The following is a 21,757-nucleotide window of genomic DNA, read 5'->3' on the forward strand; positions in this document are numbered from 1 at the left end:
CATGGTGTTATTCCTTGCTTGCACAGTTAGTTTGTCTCCTGACTCTTCTGGTATAACCATCTGACCTGTTGTATAAATAAGGCAAACACCTCATACTATCAGAAACTGTTAGGTGGCTGAAACAGATTCAAAGTATTGATTATATTAAGCTTATAAAAAAAGGTATCTATAAATTTAAGCTCTCCAGAATTACTGTTTTGTTTGATTCGATTTTTAAACCTGGCAGATTTAAAACCAGAATGTAGTTTATTTGAAAGAGGCAGCAGGGGGAAATCTTTTAATGTCAGAAAATCACCTTACTAGTTTGGTAATCAAATATATGATTCTTCGAAAAGAAGGTTTTCACACAGAACACAGATCTGCCAGTTTATCTTTGCATATCATTTAATTAACTGAGAGAAGATTTAGTTGCCATTTGAAAAATTGTATTTTACTTGGTTTTCTTATGGTACTATCAGTTATTATCTGCACTCCCCCATCTGGGCGGTTTCATACATATGGCCATTTAATAAGGTCTGTAGCCTGAAACTTGAGAGTTCATGCTGCTTCTGTTGGAATTTATCCTATTTAATACAATTACAGTTGGTATTACTCACTTTTGAGATTTCTGTTAATGTAATTGTTACAGTACCTTCTGATCCTAAGCTTCACAGATTAAGTGTGTATAGGCAAAAAATCTCATCTATGTGGCTTCTACTTATCAGAATAGGAGTAATTCTACTTTTGTGATTTCTAGGTTGTTTCGTACAGCAGATTTCACAAGAGCTCCATGTTTCCTGTTACATGGAGACATTATCAGTATAGTGTATTTACTGGTTTCTCTTTTCTGCATAGCTTAAGTGTATGCAGTGTAACACTTCACAAAACGTGCTCAGTGTGATACCTCATTATATCAAGTATGACAATATAGACACTGTAACTGTGTCAATGTTTATTGTTATTAAATTATTTACTATTATTATATAATACTACAGTTAAAAGGGGGATTTATAAATATAAGATGTCTGTTGATATTTCTGCTTTATGTAATTCAATGTATTTGTTCCTTTTTAGGCTGTGCTGAGTCCTCTTATAGCAATCGCACTGAAAATATCTCAGATTCATGAGAGGACAGGGCGAAAGGGACCCACTGTCATCACCTGAAGCCATGGAAGATCGTTAAACCAGGGCCAAAAGAGGAACAGCAAGGAAGAGACAAGACCTTGCTGAAACATGTTATCCGTTTGTGCCTTGTATGAATTTAAAAGTTTTCTTGGGGATAGAGGTAGGGTGGGAAGAAAAATTCAATATAATATTGAGCATATTCGTTTGCATTGATATCCAAGTACAATAGTGTATTGACTTCTTTGTTTTACCTGCAATATCTTAATTTCACATAACAATGTAACCAAAGAAAAAGGCCTTAACCTTCAAATGTTGTCAGCAATGTTACAGAAAAGGAAAACTACTGGGTTTTAAATGCTATGATAAAGGTTGGGGAAATTTCAGTTAGGGAGAGAGGGGGAGGAGTTGCAAAGCAAAGAAATGCTTGGTGAATATTTTTTTGGGATACTTGTCACCTTCTTGTTGGTTTATGAAGAGGTATGCAGAGCATGTCTGAGGCATAAGGGCTGAATACTAACCTTTGCAAAGGATGTATTTCCTCACCTGACACTACTCCTCCTCTTCTGCCTCTCCCATTGCTCACAGATGCACGCTGGCAGCAGTTTTGTATACACACTTGCACATGCTCCCAAAGAAGGGGTTATCCCGTATTTTTTTTACCCCTGCTTTTAAAGCATATCAATGTGACTTGTGCTTTTAGATTTTCCTGATTGTTTGACTCTGTTTTTTTCCTCCAAAGGGAGGCATTTGTGCTATAGAAGCTGACTGTATCCTTCCAGTGATATGTCGGGTGTGGAATCTGGCTGTCTTTTGCAATATTCCTCATGTCAGCAGATGATATTGGTGCTTACTGTGTTCAAAAGGTAATCCCAGCAAGTACAGCAATTTTTCATGAAGGAGTTATTATGGAAGTTTTTTAAGTCTTTGAAATACCCGTGCTCCACTTAGCACAAAGTGGTGAGTGAAGCGTCTAGTGGAGAGGAAATGAAAACAAATGCTAATGAATTAAATAGAAATAGTTGTCTGATTCACCAGCTGGATGCAGTTTCTGCTAGATTCTTTGTAACAGTGGATCATGGAATAAAAGTTGGGGGAGTGCAAAGGGAGAAGAGATGTCCCGGCATAGATCTGAGAAGGATATTGGGGATATAGATATCAGCATTTTTCTGCTTGTGAAATGATACTGCAGTTCCAGCTACAATACTGTTCTCTGAAGAAGAACATGAACATTTTATGCATGTGACTTGTTTGAAAGCTTTGCTTCCGTGGGAATAGCGTGGTCACTTGTATCATTTGTCAAGGTGGCTTTGCGCAACTTGCCTCTTTGCAGTGTGTTTCAATTCACTGTGGCTGTCAAATTTTAGTGCAATTTATATAATATTGCAGAAAAGGAAATTGTTTTGATTTCTTTCAACACTTCTGTCAAAAAATTGCTATGGCACTTAGTACACAATAAAGAGTAATGCTGTATTTCTGTCTTAATAGGTAATTGTGGACAAGACACACTGCACTTTCAAGCATCCTAATAAAACTGCCTTTAATACAATTACCCTATCTACTTAATTGACTCTAAACAAATGAGGTGCTATTGTTCTTACATAGTATTATACCTTACCATTAAGTATGCCCATAAATCAAAAGAGCTGTTAAGGCTTTAGTTCTTTTTATAAAGACTTTTTTTTTTGGAGACAACCATGGCATTCTCACACATTTTGGACATCTACTTCTGAATGTAAGAATATTTATCTTTACAGAAATCTTGTTTATCTAACCTTTCATTTTTCTTAGAGATCAAACTGCTCTAAGTGCAGGATAGTAAGCTCCTAACTAGTGGATCGCACATGGTCAAACATAGACAAACTCAGGATTATGACACTTAGTTCAAATTACTGGGCTGCATGAAAGAACGTTCTGAAAGGCAGTCCAAGAACTTCTAAAATCTCTTACACGTTCTCTGAAAATGGAATAATTTTTGATCACTTGGTGAACTAGCTAGTTATAGTACCAGCTATCCCATCTGCCAAGCTTCTGGGACTGTGACTTGCACTTTGAAAAGCAGTATGTGTGGAAGCCAGGTGTCTTTCAAGATGCAGTGGGAAGGCTGATGAAGAACAAATCAGGACTGTGAAGAAGCATACTTGTGCTTTTGTCGGAAAGTCACTAGAGCACTAGCTGCAATAGATGGCAGTCTGCTTTCATGAAAGCAGTCTTCGTGAAGACAGTATATATTTTAAAATCTTAATACTACCTTTGTCCTGGGCTTCAGAGACAATAGTTGTGCCTCTGTAATGAAATGGAGAAAGGGGCTGTTTGTGTGTGGTTTTGAATAGCTGTCAAACAGCAGACTTCCAGAACTAGCCTAACCCCAAATCCACTCACTATCCTTTTTTTTATGATGACTGGCAGTATTGATAAAATGTAACATCTGGTATTTTCCACCAGTTAATTGTTTTTCTCTGCAAGAAGATGAATAAAACTTTGTAGGGCTGAAGTACAGTGTATATCTTTATATCTAATGTGTTTGGGGAAGAACTGTAGCCATAATCTCATAAGTGTGCTGCATTTCCTGAGGTCTTTTACTTATTAATATGAGAGATGAATGCTTGGAAAAGAGCAACATATGTGAACTCATACAAAGATGCAAGGCTTCTAAAAACAGACCATACATCTAGCAGAGTGAAAACTATTATTAATACGGTTTGTCTTATCACAGTGTTACGACAGAGACCCAAACCCTTCAGTGGCTATTTTTGGATTAGCAGTTTTAGCTAGTCTGGAAATTGCAAGATTCCCAAGTTGTTCAGCTGTGATTGCACTAGCGTTTACTTGGACAGTAATTCTGTTTCCCAAAACCTCAGATTTTTCCGTACCCAGCAATACAAAGATATACTTGCAGCACATTGGAGGAAAAGGAGAAAGAGGAATTCAGAGGGACCAGTGAGAGGGAGAACAATTTCAAGGTACATTAGCAGAGGGTTACCAAGATAGTGGTTGGTGGGTCTCAGGAAAACAGAGAAAGAGGCAGCAGGTGGCAGAGAGAATTAGGGGAGGACAAATTGCTGGATTCAGCTGGAAAGAGAGAGATGTGATAAAAGAATACTAATAGCACAACAATGGATTTGGGAGAGAAAGAAAGCAAAAGGAGTTAAAGGTGGGAAGGGAGCGTAGTCTAAGAATGATTTAATAATGTTCAATATTAAAAGAAAACTCAATAATCTCATCTGTTTAATGACTGTATTGTAGTAACTGCTGTCATGATCTAAGATAAATAATAGTCTACACTAGGGGGAAATAAGGGAAAATTTGGAGCAGTATGAATTGGTGACTCTGACATAACTTACTTTAACAGTTTACAAAAACACAATAGCTGAGACTGAATTACTGAAAACAGTAGAAGAGTGTAGTGCCAATGTGACTAGAAGCAACAAAATGTTTCATGTAGTCTCATTGGGGAGCATGGTTGTGGCTTTTCACCACACAAGCTTCAAGCATCCACTCTTCAGCATCAAGTGGTTTGAGCTAAGACATAAATTACCAGCAAATTCACCTGCTGGCCCAGCTAAATGGTTATTACATTTTCCCTTGGGAGAAGTGCCTTTCTGTGAGAGAGTTAGTGGCAGGATGAGAAGCACATTGTGTTCAGAGACAATTTGAAAGGCAGCAGTACTCACCTGAACCACAGGATCACAGAATCCTTGAGGTTGGAAGGGACCATCTAGTCCAGCGGGACTAGAATCATCTTGTCCATCCCCCGGCTCAGAGCAGGGTCAGGTAGGTCAGGCTGCCCAGGACCATGTCCAGTCAAGTTTTGATTATCTCCAAGGGTGGGAACTCAAAACCTGTCTGGGAAAACTGCTCACGTGTTTGACCACTCCCATAATGAAAAAAAAAAAACAAAACAACTTTCTTGAGTGTTCAGATGGAATTTCATGTGTTTCAGTCTGTGCCCATTGCCCCTTGTCCTGTTGCTGGGCACCGCTGAGAAGAGCCTGGCTCCATCCTCTTCTCTCCCATCAGGTATCTAGAGAAATCAATAAGATCCCTCCTGAGCCTTCTCTTCTCTAGGCTAAACACTCTTAGCCTCTTGTCGTATGACAAATGTTCCAATCCCTTGATCTTTGTGGCCCTTTGCTGGAGGCACTCCAGTATGTCCATGTCTCTTTTGTACTGGGGAGCCCAGACCTGGACCCAGCACTCCAGATGCACCTCAGCAGTGCTGAGCAGAAGGGAAGGATCTCCTCCCTCCACCTGCTAGTGATGCTTTTCCTAATGCAGCCCAGGATGCCATTGGCCATCTTTGCTGTGCAGGTGAGTTGCTGGTGAGTCAACTTCTTGTCCAGCATGTAACCCCCAGGTCCTTCTCTGTGGAGCTGCTTTCCAGCCCACTGGCCCCAGCATGTATTGGTGCCTGAGCTTATTCCTCCACAGGGGAAAGACTTTGCATTTCCCTTTGCTGAACTTCATGAGGTTCCTGTTGGACCATTTCTCCAGCCCATCCAGGTCCCTCTGAATGGCAGAAAAACCCTCTGGTGTGCCAGCTGCTCCTTCCGGTGTTGTATAATCTGCAAAACTGCTGAGGGTCCACTCTGCCCCATCATCCAGATCATTAAAGATGTTAAACAGTATTTGCTCCAATACTGACCCCTGGGGCATACTGCTGGTGACTGGCCTCCAGCTGGACTTTTTGGCAATGATCACAACGCTTTGGGCTCAGCTATTCAGCCACTTTTCAATCCACCTTACTGTCCACTATCTAAACCATATTTTGTTAGCTTGTCTGTGAGGATCTTATGGGAGATGGTGTCCAAAGCCTTGCTAAACTCGAGGCAAACAACATTGACTGCTCTTCCCTCATCCACTGAGCCAGTCATCTCATTGTAGAATGCCATCAAGTTGGTTAAGCACCATTTCCCCTTCATAAATCCATGCTGGCCTACTCACAGTCACCTTCTTGTCCTTCATGGGTTTGGCAAGAATTTCCAGGATTAGTTGCTCCATCACCTCCCCAGGGACTGAGATGAGGCTGACAAGCCTGTAACTCCCCAGATCCTCCTCCTTCTCTTAAAGACAGGAGCGACATTTGCTCTCTTCTAGTCCTCAGGAACCTCTCCAAGTCACCACAATCTTTCAAAGATAATGGAGGGTGGCCTTGCAATGGCATTGCCCAGCTTCTTCAGCACCATGCATGCATCCCAAGTCATCCCATGGACTTGTGTATGTCCAGTTTGTGTAAGTGCTTCCTGACCTGATCCTGCTCCACCCAGGGTAAGTCTTCCTTGCTCCAGACTTTTCCTCTGGTCTCAAGGGCCTGGGATTCCTGAAGGATGGTTTTACCAGTAAAGATGGAGGCAAGGAAAGCACTGAGCACCTCAGCCTGTAGAAACTTTTCTTGTTGCCCTTCACATGCCTTACCAGATTCAACTCCAGGTGGGCTTTGGCTTTCCTAATCTCATCCTTGCATGATTGGACAGTGTCTCTATATTCCTCGTAGGTCATCTGTCCCTGCTTCCACTTATCATACACTTCCTGTTCATATCTGAGTTTAGTCAGGAGCTCCCTCATCATGCAGGCCTGCCGCTGCCTTTGTTTAATTTCTGCGTGTCAGGATGAACCATTCCTGAGTTTGAAGGAGGTGATCCTTGAAAATCAAACAGCTGCCCTGGACTCATTTCTCCAGGGCCGTAACCCATGGGATTCTTCCAAGCAGATCTCTGGAGAGATTAAAGTCTGCTCTGCTAACTTTGGTCCCACTTTTTGCTCTTCTCCCTCCTCTCAAGATTCTGAACTCCACCATCTCATGATCACTGCAGCGAAGGCCTTCACGTACCCACTCATTTCTTCTGGTATTGTATCAGGACAGCCACGCACCTTCTTGTGGGCTTCTCAGTCACCTGTGTCAGGAAGTTGTTGTCAATGCACTGAAAGAACCTGTTCTATTCAGAAGCCTTAGTTCAAGGAAAATTCCTTTTAATCTAAAACTTCCAGCTGCTATTCTTGTCAAAGATTACTTCATGCTAGTAAGTTTGATCAAAAGCAAACCATTTAAAAGCTTTTGCTGCTTTAAGATTGATGAAAATTTTGAGCTAATTGATCACACCATTTTCCGTTAAGCTCATAGCCAAATAGTTCATTAGCTGAAAAGACAAACTGAAAACCAAATTGTATCAAATAAAATATTAGGTATTAACCTTAATTTTCTCCTTATCTAATAACCTTCATGTCTCAAATTCTTTCTTCCATATTGTAGGTTGAAGATGCAGTTATCTTTGGTTTAACATTTCAGGATCCATTGAGGCCTCACAACATCTGCAGAAGGCCGGAGCTAAAAAGGGGCACGGCAGGACTGCCCTGGGATTGAAGGGAAAGGAAGAGAGGATTAGCTCTTCCTGATTGCCCATGAGCTAAGTGGAAAGAATCTAATTGTAATTTCCTATAGCAAACTGGTCCAAGAGCAACCTTCAGCAGTACTCCTGCAGCACTTGCTGTCAGAACTACTTGTAGTCTCAATCATTTCCCACTCATACAGGTCTTGCTTTAAAAGTTATCTGGTGGAAAAGTTAGATTTCCACAGCAAAAAACAAAGTTGAACTTGCATAGGACAAGCATTTTGCCATGGGAGATCTCCTGGTTAATCAGCCTCATCTGCTGTGGTTGAACCCTGCACCAATACTTGTGCAGTGCACACAGCCTTCAAGATCCATGGCCCTGGCATAAAGAAGCAAGGGATTTCAGGGTGTGGGTATGGTAGTGCTAGGAGGTAAGACCATAACAAGGTCACTTGACATAGGAGATCCTCACTTCAGCTGTTTTGGAAATAATGTGCAGTGTTCCTCTGACTTTTACTGTTCTCCTCTGTTCTGTGCTACTTCTCAGTCACTTTCAAAAATCTTTATAAGCTGATAGCATCTTCTATCATCTTCTGTCTTTTTCAGGCACTCTTTTTTAGCCTATGATTGTTTTAATACATTTCTCTTCCTCAACTCGTCTTGAATTGATTTTCCTTTCTCTGTAGTTTCTCCACCTCATTTTGTCCTGCTTTCCTTTCTCCTTACATCAGCTGAAGGTTTATAGGTCATTCCCATAAAGGATGAAACTCTTCGGAAGAAAAAACTGACGCGATGATTGTCACTTCCCTGGCCTTAGCCATTGTTATGATCACTATCATGGCTTGCATTTCTAATGTATATGCAGCCATAATGCTAAAGGTGTTGATTTGGGGTATGTGGGCATCTGGAAAGCGTGATAACTTTTCTGTTCGCTGGTTCTGCAACAAAAACAGGAACAGATTGCCCAGAGAGGTGGTAGATGCCCAGTCTCTGGAAACATTCAAGGTCAGGTTGGACAGGGCTCTGAGCAATCTGGTCGAGTTGAAGATGTCCCTGCTTATTGCAAAGGGGTTGGACTAGATGGCCTTTAAATGACCATTCCAACCCAAACTATGCTATGATTCTGTGAAAAAGTAAAACTCCACCTATAGCCAGTGTTGCAGGTCCAAATCTGAGTGAACCTCATGAAATTTTTCTTGTCATCTGTAAATTTTTCTTGTCATTGGAGTATGGATTGAGAGCAGCCCTGAGGAGAAGGACTTGGGGGTGATGGTTGTCGAGAAGCTCAACATGTGCCGGCAATGTGCGCTTGCAGCCCAGAAAACCAACTGTATCCTGGGCTGCATCAAAAGCAGCGTGGCCAGCAGGTCGAGGGAGGTGATTCTGCTCCTCTACTCTGCTCTCGTGAGACTCCACCTGGAATACTGCATCCAGCTCTGAGGCCCCCAACATAAGAAGGACATGGAACTGTTGGAGGGGGTCCAGAGAAGGGTGACGAAGATGATGAAAGGGCTCGAGCACCTCTCCTATGAAGAGGTGAGGTGAGCTGGGCTTGTTCAGCCTGGAGAAGAGAAGGCTCTGGGGAGACCTTCTAGCAGCCTTCCAGTACCTGAAGGGGGCCTACAAGAAAGCCAGAGGGGGACTTTTTACAAGGGCATGTAGTGATAGGACGAGAGGGAACGGTTTTAAACTGAAAGAGGGTAGATTTAGATTAGATATTAGGAAGAAATTCTATACTGTGAGGATGGTGAGACACTGGAACAGGTTGCCCAGAGAAGCTGTGGATGCCCCCTCCCTGGAAGTGTTCAAGGTCAGGTTGGATCAGGCTTTGAGCAACCTGGTCTAGAGGAAAGGTGTCCCTGCCCATGGCAGGGGAGTTGGAACTAGATGATCTTTAAGGTCCCTTCCAACCCAAACCATTCTATGATTCTATGAATTATAGAGGACCATGGCCTAGATCCAAATTTGCCTCAGTGACTTTGTGGAAGGAAAGAAACAAATAATAGAGGAAGGATGTCCTCTTTCTTGTACTTGTTCCTTAACCACCAGGCCAGGGTTAATAGAGAGCATCTGCCAGCCCAGCTTTAAACCGTGACATTTCCACAGTCTCAATTAAGCTGCAGTGGAAGCAACTGCTTTTAGACATAGCTCAGAGGAGTCAGAGAAGGTTTTTCCTCCTGCAATGGCTAGTTCCCTCTGAGGAGTTGTGGGCATAACCAGGGGAGTCTGTTTAGCAGCTAGGAAATGTATTAAGTGTATTGTGTTGTGTGCTTATCCTGCATCATGGACACCTTGTATCATAGAAGCAAATACAAGGCATTTGTTTAAATACAAAATTTATTCATGAATTCAATAGGAAATACCAGCTATTAGTGCCCCAAAATAAAACAAGTAACTTGAAAGGTAGATGATACAAAAATAATCAGTTACAAGAAATAATTTACAAATTCCAAGCAAAGGCTGAGTTAATAGGTTTCCCAAGTCAGCTAATGTTACAAAACCACAAATGAGGACTTTCAGCCGAAAGCCCTTACAATGCACAAGACATTTAAGATAGATGACAGCATGATGCTTCATTTATGTTGTAGCACTCCTATTGGCAGTGATACTGACTTTTGTAAGATACAGCCTGATTGTTTGTATCTCTATGGAGATTCATTTTGCTTTGAAACACTGAACACCTTTATATATATATACATACATATATATATATATATATATATATATATATATATATCCCCTCCAGCTTCACTCACACACAAATGGTCAATGCTTCTCCTGGGCAGTTTCACCCTAAGTGGTGTACTATTAAGGATCACTGACACACATCTTCTTCCAATTTTCCCTGCTTCACAGATGCAGGATTTTACTCACTGCCTGTCTCAGATGTTCTGACAGGCGTTGTTACTCTTTCTGAGGTCTGCTGGCAGTCTGTATCATGGTGGTAACTGTTTCTTGTGTGGATGGATGAGAATTTGACTCCACTCTGGGGTTTGAGTCTTGGTCAGCTGTTTATTGCTGCTGTAGCTGCTGCACAGATAATTCATATGGCAGCGGCTATTCCTGCTCATTAGTTTCACTGATGAACTCTGTGCTGCTTTCGCTATATGGAGGCGGAGGGATATTGATGACTTGTTGCTGTTTTAGTGTGGAGGCAACTGGCAGTGGACAGGTCTGTTTTTCAGGATCTGTGCTGTTTTCATAGGAGGGGGAATAGAAGACAGGCCTGGAAAAAAGCATTTCACACATCATAGTGAAATGTGATTTATCTCAGAGAGCTTGGTTAGATGCTTTGTCTGTTACATTTCCAAGGTTTAGATGAGGCTTAAACTATAAACGGAAACTTAAGTAGGTTTAGATCAACGGAATACATGAATATAAAACAGGTAGCATAGCTGGGATCATTACCCATGTCTTTCCGCAAATTGTTTTATTAAGACCCAGCATTCTGAAAAGATGAGCCTTCCCCATGAGAATTCCCACCCATAGCATACAAACACTCACACTTGTAAGTATTCAACAAGTGCCTGAGAAAAGTTTGATTTGGAAGAAGAAAGAGATCACTGTCCAAAGCAGGTTAAATTAGTGAGTTATTTATTATTACGGTAATCATTGTTTTCCATAGTTTTAAAATACATCTGCATGTTTCTGCTTATCTAACCAACATCTGCTGAATGCTGTTTTTATAGTGCTTTTAGAGCACCCGTTGTCAGTGTTTCTCATGTGGTTTCCACAACAGTCCAGGAAAAGTAATTTGTATCCAGTGACCCTGTTAAAGACTTTTGTCAGGCCTAGAGCCAATCAGTTTAAGAAATTGTCTCTCTCAAAACATCAGATTTTGCTCAGAAATAGCAGGGACAATTACACAAGAAAACTTTAGCAGGGACCACATCGGGAGCTGCACACCTCATTTGTAACAAGTAGTATAAGCACATATCCCACAGCAGCACATCTGGAATTGTCTGTTGAGATGGAACTAATGGTGCTCTTGCAGGAGCTCAGTGAAGTTGGCGCAGCTGCACCTGCTCCTTCCATGCATGGCTTCGGATGACTCTGTGCAACCTGCCACGTTTCCTGTAGTGTACCTTACTTTATATATTGTTGGCACAAATTGCTGTTTGCACATTGCTGCTTGCTCTAGCAAACCAAATTTCAGATTACATTTCTCTCCACAGAAATATAATAAAATGGCTACATATTTTTTGTGTTGTAAAAAAACTTGTATTGCTTCTTTCTACTCACAGTATGTTCACAAAACAGCAACCCTCCTTCCCAATTCATCAGCAGCAGTCTGCAATACATACTTGTCTATGGTGCTGACACATAGTTCTCTATGGCTGGGATTTTGAATGAAGGTGCTGCTGAGCCCCTTGTATTTCAAGACTTCATGGGAAGTGCTCCAGAAAATGCCAGTCACAAGGAGAAAGAATCCCAAAGCTAGTAGGCATTAAAACACTGGCTCGTTATTTCCACATCTGCATGTGGAGGAACTTGTGGAAACGCAAAGGACTCCCAGAGAAATAACGGAGAAACCAAGCAAGAGCACAAAGAGATGAACGAAGGTAAAAAAACACCTTTTGGCATATTTTCCAGCAGACACAGCACTTGGTTCCTGTCCGCTGTTTGTTTGCTGGCTGTCTCAGTTGTGCTTCTCATCTTCATGCATTGGTATTTTATACACTTCAGGATCAACTGGCCTTTGGACAACTAAGAGAAACAGGCGGTTTTAAGATACTCATTAACTCTTCGAGATACTCATAATCTCTTTTGAGATTAATTTGTAATCTTAAAACTGCTTTAAGGAAGGAAACAGAAGTTTCCTGCACCATTCCTTTGCCACTGTAATCTCCAGGGTACATCCTGAACTGCTGCATTCATTGCATGTTATGATTTGCAATGGTTTACATGCTTTGCTAGTTTATGAATGAGACCTGTATTTGTTTGTCTTAAAAAAACCCAAACAACAAACACTAAAAACCCTGTTCATAACTCCGTGTTAAAAGTTTGAAGGGAAAATACTCTTCTTTCTTAATCACACATTTTCATCTTTCATTGGATTTTGGTCTCCTTTCATCTTTAACACATTATTCAACTGCCTTGATATTTTTAATAGTCCTTTGAAAAAGGATAAATTTCTAGCTTGGAATGTGATGTAATCAATGAATTTACTACATAAAATGAAATAAATCAAAATTGCATAATGTCAAAAAGGACATAGTCACATGAGAAACCTCCTTCTTTGTCTGCAGGTTCAAGTGTACTCTGATTCCTTTACCGTTGTTCTCATCTCTATTCCAGCAATTTTTATTGACTGATTTTCAAAAGGGTCAGTGCTTAAAGCCATGCAGGAACACCTATACTCAGTTGTCCAAATACACTTAGACATCTGAAATTCAGAGATGCTTGCTACCAAGAGATTTTAGACCTAAATACTGCTACCTCCAATGCAAAAAGTAATCTTTAGAATTAGCCTATGGATTTTCTCTTGGAGAGTATACCCACTAGTTTTTGACAGGGCGTAGCAAACTCCATAATCAGAACTTGACTTGTCTATTAATGCTACCTTATTTGGAACATTACTAATTATGTTTCTGAATATTTTCAGCAATGGAGTAATTAACCAGACCCTGCACACAGCGAGCAAATCAGAACAGGGGACCATTCAAAAAATAGGCTTAGGCTCAAATCTTTATTGCAATAATGAGTTTATTGCAGGCATTGTTGGGTGATATCCAGTGAGGTGTGTTACATAACAACAAATGATTGCGAGAATTTTCTGCTGTGGCCTGTGAGGGTTTCTTTCTACCTACTGTGGACTCTTCATTTCACTACTGCAGTCTGGAGGAGCTGTAGGACTTCTGTAGTCAATGCAATAAAACTTTCTAATACACTGCTTGGGTCTAGATGCTGTAGGTCATTTATGCAAATCCTGAAAGAGAGAGTCATGTTTGGTGGGATGAAGAAGGCTCCAGCTCTTCCTACTCTAGACCCTCTCTGCAGCTCTGGAGCGGGAAGCTCTTCACAGACACTTTCAATAAAAGCATTTGAGCCTTGTATCTTCCACTTAGAGAAGAGAGTTTTGATTTCTGACTGGCCAGGTGTCCTGAAAGTACTGAGTCTCCTGTCTCACTGTCCTGAGCTGTACCTATGTGATCAACCCCATGTACCAGTACAAGTTGGGGGCAGACCTGTTGGAGAGCAGCGTAGGGGAAAGGGACCTGGGGGTCCTAGTGGACAACAGGATGACCATGAGCCAGCAGTGTGCCCTTGTGGCCAAGAAGGCCAATGGCATCCTGGGGTGTATTAGAAGGGGTATGGTTAGCAGGTCGAGAGAGGTTCTCCTCCCCCTCTACTCTGCCCTGGTGAGGCTGCATCTGGAGTATTGTGTCCAGTTCTGGGCCCCTCAGTTCAAGAAGGACAGGGAACTGCTAGAGAGAGTCCAGCGCAGAGCCACGAAGATGATTAAGGGAGTGGAACATCTCCCTTCTGAGGAGAGGCTGAGGGAGCTGGGTGTCTTTAGCTTAGAGAAGAGGAGACTGAGGGGTGACCTCATTAATGTTTATAAATATGTAAAGGGCAAGTGTCAAGAGGATGGAGCCAGGCTCTTCTCAGTGACATCCCTTGACAGGACAAGGGGCAATGGGTGCAAGCTGGAACACAGGAGGTTCCACATAAATATGAGGAAAAACTTCTTTACGGTGAGGGTGACCGAACACTGGAACAGGCTGCCCAGAGAGGTTGTGGAGTCTCCTTCTCTGGAGACATTCAAAACCCGCCTGGACGCGTTCCTGTGTGATATGGTCTAGGCAATCCTGCCCCGGCAGGGGGATTGGACTAGATGATCTTTCGAGGTCCCTTCCAATCCCTAACATTCTGTGATTCTGTGATTCTGTGATCTGCATCATGACACAAAAATCTCACATTATATCTCACAGAAGCTTTAAGGTATCTCATCCAAAGTTTCATGTCTGGTCAACCAGCACTGTATTTTTCTGCCCTGTGTTTATCCAAATGTGGCGGATGTCCATTTACAACAAATCAGAGTATTTGTAAGGAAACCACAGCTAGTACAAAGCTGCCACATATTCTGATCAAGTACAATTGTTTCAAGCTCCCACCACTGTTACTGCTTCTTTAGTTCTCAAAGGATCTGCCAAGCCATTCTCACTTTTGTTTTCAGGATCTATCAGAACATCAACAGCAAGAACAAATCTTGTAAGACAATATAATAATTAGACAGAATTTTTCTGGATCATTGTTATGGCATAGCAAAAGGGAAAGCACGGCAATAGCAGTTGCTGCCCTTCCTAAGGAAGGCATTCAGGTAAAGAGTGATTTGGGGTAGTCTTAATTTCAGAGCAAAACCCTGCCAAAGTTGAAATAGTCCTTTTCTCTCAGCCCTCAGCTACAGCCACCCACACAGTACCAAGGAAGCGTGACACCACTTCATGTGCAGGTAAGAGTACAAGTGAGTGCCAGATAATCTGCGGCTGATATGATAAACCAGGTGATATATATAAGTCAAGTGCTTCCCACTCTGCAGTGCCTTCTCGCAATTTCTTCAGGTCATATTTCCTGTAAGCTACGTTCTCCTTTACAAAATGTCACCTATTTATTTATTCTGATTTGAATATTTGAAACTCACTTTCCCATGTAGTTTTCTGTACTATATTTACCCTGTTCAGTTATGACAGGAAGGAAACCATCTTACCACTAAGTTATTAGGCTGTTGATATCCTTGTGATTCTCTTGGCACGAGGACATCACAGACCAATATCTCAGGATCATTATACACAATAGCAATTCACAGCCATATTTAAATACACCAAATCTTCAGGTGCCTTGGATGCACAAAACTGTTGTACACGTTCCACTTAGATGTCTTGAACCCTTGATGGCAGCCTGTACAATGGCAAATCTCTCCTTATAGTTTCATGTGATGAAACTGGGGAAAAGGTAACTATTATATGCTTATCTCTATTGTTTGGGCTACCTCCTTTCAGAAAACCTGCTAATAGTTTTGTGAAATACATTATCTTTCCTGCTGATGGATGAAAAGAAATGAAAATTGCTCAGTAACTCTTCCCCTTGGGAGCTCATGGCTTGTTCAGTGCCACTGCAACAGGTTTTCAGACATGCAGTTCAGCTGGGGAGGCAACCCGATTCTCAGTGCTGCACGCCCCTCACCTGCATGTCTCTGAAGGGTCAAAACAAGCTCTACTTCCTCTCCAGGAATGTTCTCTTTCTGATCCAGCTGTCGCAGATCCAGGACTGTGTAACAGCACTGGTCAGGACCTCTGCTTCAGCTTCAAAACTGCTGGCCTGTTTGATGGGTTTCACCTGCCCTTAAAAAAATCTGAATCAGCCATGCAAAGCATCATGCTGACTTCCTATCATGCAGAGCTACAGCTAAAAACCTGTTGTTGGGTCTTGAGCCCTGCAGCTTCTCCTGTTGCTGAAGTAATAGTTTGATTGATGGCTACACTGAATATGCACTTCCAGGCTGGATCTGGACCCTTTCACCACATGGAAGAAAGGCTGCAGCACTCACCCTAGTCTGGAGTCAAATAAGTTTAACACATTTCTGGGCTACCACCATTTTTACCTGGAAAAGAGCAAGTTGATTCTCTTCCACCTCACTGTGAAGCAGTTCGAAGACAGGCTCAGACCACTGCAGCACTGACAGACTACCAGTCCTTAACCCTCCACAGTGTGAGCTTGCAGATTTGCTGGAAGATGTGTTCCAGCAGCCCTTGAGGATGAGCCAGGATGCACATAGAGATGTGTGTCTGATAGACCCATATCTATACATATGCATGCATACAGACATTGACAAAGGAGGGAAATGGTCATACCTAGATAATAACTGCTGCTCTCTGAGAGGGGATATCATCTCACTTTTTCCCTCTGTCTTGTCAAGTTAAGGCAGCACTGAGGAATATCAGGTTATAAAGCGAAAGAGGGTAGATTTAGATTAGATATTAGGAAGAAATTCTTTACTGTGAGGGTGGTGAGACCCTGGAACAGGTTGCCTGGAGAAGCTCTGGATGTCCCCTCCCTGGCAGTGTTCAAGACCAGGTTGGACGGGGCTTTGAGCAACCTGGTCTAGTGGAAGGTGTCCCTGCCCATGGCAGGGGATTTGGAACTAGATGATCTTTAATGTCCCTTCCAACGCAAACCACTCTATGATTTTGTGATATCAGGTGTCAGTCTAGATTCAAGAAAGGATTTACATCTCTAAGCACTAGGTGTTTCCATCCATAATCCTGGGGCACTAAGCCTAGGAAGCTGTCATTAAGCACCTGTGTGTCCTGCACAGTCCATAAAAGAGTTCAGTGCTGAGGCGTGTCCAGGGGCACCCAGAAGAGGCAGTGGAAGGCCGTACATCTCTTAGCAAGCAGGTTTCTTAGATGTGAAGCTATCTCAAAGCTGTGCTGGGCTCTGAATGCCACTCATAGGTTGCTTCCTGACTGCTTAACCTGGGGCTGATGGCTATTACAACGTGCAGCTCACCTGTACTGCTTAGTAAAGGTAAAGCTGGAAAATGCAGCAAAAATTCAGCTGCAAAAGCAGCTGGTGAACACAACAAACAGATCTCTTCCCTTAAAAAAGCTGGCCCACTGAAGAAAGCATAAAGTGGAGAAAATTCCCACTACCATGAGCTGCCACTTAGCATGTGTGCAGGTACAGGTTTGTCAGGGGCTGGGGGATCACAGAAAACTGATAGTTTAGCCACAGTTTTCACAAAGTTCAGGTCTTTCCAGGAGGTGGCCCAGTTGTGACAGAGGAAAGCAGTGACCAGGAGGGGTAAAGCCATCTGTTGGGACTAGGAGTTTGTGCAGGGAAGGTGAGAGTGAAGGCTGGTGTCATGAGAGGCAGGTGGGGCACAGTAGAACCCCTCAAAGCCACGGCAGAGTCAGTGTCGCTGGGTGCCCACTCACCAGCAACAGCTGCTCTTTCAGAAAAGTAACTACAAAAGTGTAAGCATGTGACAGAAACACATTAAAATAAACTGTTTAAATAGGCATGTAATTTACATCTGTCTCGCCTAATATGAAGCCCACCAGTCCACCTTCCTGCTAGTGCAGGACTGTCTCACAGAGCACCTTTGCTGCATGCTTCATTGTTTCAGATATTTATGGATGCTTTTCCTGCAATCTCTTTTCCCCATAGGCTAACAGATACAGCTGAATGTACAATAACATTTTTCCTGCATAATTTGTACTTTCTCCCTATCTGTTAAACATACTATACTTTACAGAATAATTTTTCTTACTTCTGCATTTATGATGTTTCAGATCTTACAGATTACCCACACACATAAATAGAAATACGGAGTTATTTATGACTGCTATCCAAAGTTCAGGTAATTACCGTAATTCACATCTTCTGTAGTACTTGTCTTTCTGTTACCACACAGTATTTACTGAAGTAATTATGTTGATGAAAACACCTTTTACTCCCTGTTTTCTATTTATTGATCTGTACTCATATCTGCGTGTTTTAATTTTATAGTTGGAACATGACAGCATTGTATCTGTGTGATGCAGGCTAAGTTAATTGCTACAGGAGAAACTGGTCAGGAAATTATATCCTGGCTATGTGAAAAAATTTAAGAATTCAGATACATTCCCTTTCTATACTAGGAAAAGAGATAAAAAGAGATATTATGAAAAATCTTTAATGAAGAATTTACAAAGACTAAATATTCTTTATAACTCTCAGAAGAATCAAAAGCCAGTGACTAGGCTACACCTCACATAGCAAGAAGAAGTGGTTTGTGTGATAAATTTCAGCCTTGGAAAAATAAATTAATTTTCTATCCCAGCCAGTTCCCTAGCAACTCTAAAAAATTCAAGAGAAGTGAGTGAGACCTGTCAGTGGCAGCAGCTGTCTCCACAGCATGGCAAAGGCAGAACCCATACGCCCTGGGAAGGAGCAGGCTTGCGGTGTGACTGCAGGGTGCAGTGAACAGAGAACCACTCAACACCACATGAAAGCTGTGGATGGAGAGGGGACCGAGGAATGAGGTGTTAGTCCCTTGTGGTGCTGTGGGGGAAGAAGAAATAAAGCAGCTCTTTTTATGGGGGAGCTGTATATCTGCCAGTTGTTTCACATTTGCAGATCTTCCTATTTTTGCAAGATGCAGAAGTGGTGCTTTCTGCAAGAGGTCAGTTAAGTCAACGACAACAGGCTATGAGTCTGTGTTATCCTTGAAAATAGCGCTTAATTTCAGATTACTGCATCTCACGTAGCAGGTATATAAAGAAAAAGGAGGAGGAGAAGCGGAAATAGCCCCATAACACAGTTTAATTTTCAGGTTTCCATTGTTTTTCTTGTTTTCTGTCACTTAAGATTTTCGGTAATGTTGTTCCTGGCCTTCTTCAACTTCCCTAACATTTTGCAGCTCGATTGTTTTATTGGCAGTGAGTGTCTTGAACTGCATCAGACTGAGTGAGCAGATTTCCTATTTCTCATACAAAACAGAAAGAAAGTTTCTTCTAATGAGGATTAGGTGGGAAAAGAGAATAGCTAACATGGTATAAAGGTTGACTAGTAGAACTGGCTGCAGATCAAGGTCAAAAGGTAGCAGTCCAGACTCACAAAAAGTGCTTAGGAAGTCTGATTGAAGATGAACTTAATGGATGTTCCACTGGATGATTTGACAACTGTGATTGTTTTGCAATTTGCATTTCACTTGAAAAGGTCATTGCTTATCCTGTATTCTGTTGAAACCTGTAAGGAAGTTCTCACAAACCAGCTGCTAGAATTATGCTACTCAAAAAAAAAATCTATGGTATCATACACATTTTTATGAAAGTTGTGAAATGCAAACATATTTTTAAAAATATTAATAAAATGGAAAACTTTAGAATCAGGAAATTAGAAAAAAAAACCATTTTAATGGAAATATGTGGGATGTAGCAGTACTAGCTGCATATTATATGATAGTACATGTGTCTTTGTTTAGCCCGCACCCAGGGCTAAACAATAAACAGTTTTTCTATCACCCAATGTCCCTTCCCAAAATGAGGAAAGGAATTGGGAAAAGGATTGAGACTTGTAGTTTGAACTTAAACAGATTTAATGAAATAAAGAAATCAATATAAATGGCAACACAAAAGAGACAAAACTATACTTATCTACAGAGCACTGGCAAGTTGCTCCAGGAATCACTATCATTGGAAATGAGACAGAAGGGAAGGAGATGCAAAAAGAGCAAAAAAAGGCCCCCCCTTCTTCCCAGCAAGCCCTCCTTTTTATAGTGAACTTGATGTTAATGATATAGAATATACCTGTGGGCCAGCCAGGGTCAGCTGCCCTGGATTTAACTGCTGAGGGCCTTAATCACCATGGCTGGCCACAAAATGAAACAATGCCAATGAAACCAGGACAACATGATACAAGATAATATCATATTACAGGTCACATGTGCTGCTGCTACTAAAAAGTGACATTTTAACAGAAATTTCAAGATTATCTGTTTTACTTTAGTTTGGAAGGTATTCTTTCTAATGAAAAGAAAACTCAGAATTTAAACCAGTTTTGGTTTTCTCTTCTCTTACCTTCCAGCACCCTTAGCTGACATGATTTGTTGGTAATAAATGACTCAAAGGGTATTGTATATTCTTGTCAATAATTCAGTGCAGTTTTACCAATGGTCTTCTCTTTAACAATTCTAGTATTTATTAAAAATTTGCACTTGAGAGCATGGGAAATGATTTTAAGCTCTGCAGATGTGTCTCTTCTCCTCAATTCATTACAATGGTTTTGAGAGCACAGGAGAGTTTAAGAGTGAATGAGAGTAGAAGCAATACGAACATCAAAGTTGTATTTCACAGACCAGTTCCCAACCTGTGAATTTGATGCCTATGCAAACCTAGATATGTGAACACAGCCAGGGCTACTCTTTGTCTTTGAAGACATTGTGGTGTTATGAGGTCTAGCTGCTATTTGTGAATGAATGATTGAACTGCATGTTCAATGTTTTTGTAAATACATTAGCAACAAGAGGAGGGCCAAGGAGAATCTCCACCCTTTATTGGATGTGGGGGGACACATAGCAACAAAGGATGAGGAAAAGGCAGCGGTACTTAATGCCTTCTTTGCCTCAGTCTTTAGTAGTAAGGCCAGTTGTTCTCCAGGTACCCACCCCCCTAGGCCAGAAGACAGGAATGGGGAGCAGGATGAAGCCCCCATAATCCAAGAGGAAATGGTTAGTGACCTGCTATGCCACTTAGACACACACAAGTCTATGGGGCCAGGTGGGATCCACCCAAGGGTACTGAGAGAGCTGACAGTGCTCACCAAACCACTTTCCATCATTTATCAGCAGTCCTGGTTAACCAGGGAAGTCCCAGTCAACTGGAAGTTAGCAAATGTGACGCTCATCTACAAGAAGGGCCAGAAGGAAGATCAAGGGAACTACAGGCCTGTCAGTCTGTCCTCGGTGACAGGGAAGATTATGGAGCAGATCATCCTGAGTGCCATCATGGGGCATGTTCAGGACAACCAGGCCCAGTCAGCATGGGTTTATGAAAGGCAGGTCCTGCTTGACTAACGTGATCTCCTTCTATGATGAGATGACCTGCTTACTGGATGAGGGAAAGGCTGTGGATGTTGTCTACCTGGACTTTAGTAAAGCCTTTGACACTGTTTCCCACAGCATTTTCCTGGAGAAACTGAATGGTCATGGCTTGAATGGGCACACACTTCACTGGGTAAAAAACTCACTGGAGCCCTAAGCCCAAAGAGTTGTGAATGGAGTTAAATCCAGTTGGCAGCCAGTCACAAGCCAGTCACAAGTGTTCTCCAGGGCTCAGTAGTGGGGTCAGTTCTGTTTAATATCTTTAGCAATGATCTGGACAAGGGGATCAAGTGCACCCTCAGTAAGTTTGCAAAGAACACCAAGTTGGGCAGGAGTGTTGATCTGCTTGAGGGTAGGAAGGCTCTGCAGAGGGATCTGGACAGGCTAGATCGATGGGCTGAGGCCAAATGTACAAGGTTCAACAAGGCTAAGTGTTGGGTCCTGCACTTGGGGCACAACAACCCCATGCACCGTTACAGTCTTGGGGAAGAGTGGCTGGAAAGCAGCCTGGTGGAAAAGGACCTGGGGGTGTTGGTCGACAGCGATCTGAATATGAGCAAGCAGTGTGCCCAGGTGTCCAAGAAGGCCAACAGCATCCTGGCTTGTGTCAGAAATAGTGTGGTCAGCAGGACTGAGGAAGTGATCGTCACCCTGTACTCGGCACTGGTGAGGCTGCACCTTGAATACTGTGTTCAGTTTTGGGCCCCTCCCCACAAGAAAGACATTGAGGTGCTGGAGC

General features: G+C 42.1%; 2 protein-coding genes across 2 annotated transcripts in view; one reads left to right on the top strand and one right to left on the bottom strand.

Annotated features, from left to right (window-relative positions):
- PGM5 (phosphoglucomutase 5) overlaps positions 1 to 2,650 on the top strand; it is an 80,484-nt gene extending 77,834 nt beyond the window's left edge. Inside the window, exon 11 of the mRNA XM_068422237.1 lies at positions 1,054 to 2,650. Coding sequence (XP_068278338.1) covers positions 1,054 to 1,143 — 90 coding nt within the window. The 3' untranslated portion in view covers positions 1,144 to 2,650. The remainder of the gene's footprint in view (positions 1 to 1,053) is intronic.
- Positions 2,651 to 10,442: 7,792 nt separating this feature from the next.
- On the bottom strand, positions 10,443 to 12,086 carry TMEM252 (transmembrane protein 252). The gene is given in 3 exon segments (XM_068422917.1): positions 10,443 to 10,656; positions 11,735 to 12,003; positions 12,006 to 12,086. Coding segments are annotated over 3 exon segments (564 nt in total).
- Between the last annotated feature and the right edge of the window lie 9,671 nt (positions 12,087 to 21,757).

The sequence above is a fragment of the Nyctibius grandis genome, chromosome Z, assembly GCF_013368605.1.
Source record: "Nyctibius grandis isolate bNycGra1 chromosome Z, bNycGra1.pri, whole genome shotgun sequence".
Taxonomy (NCBI): Eukaryota; Metazoa; Chordata; class Aves; order Nyctibiiformes; family Nyctibiidae; genus Nyctibius; species Nyctibius grandis.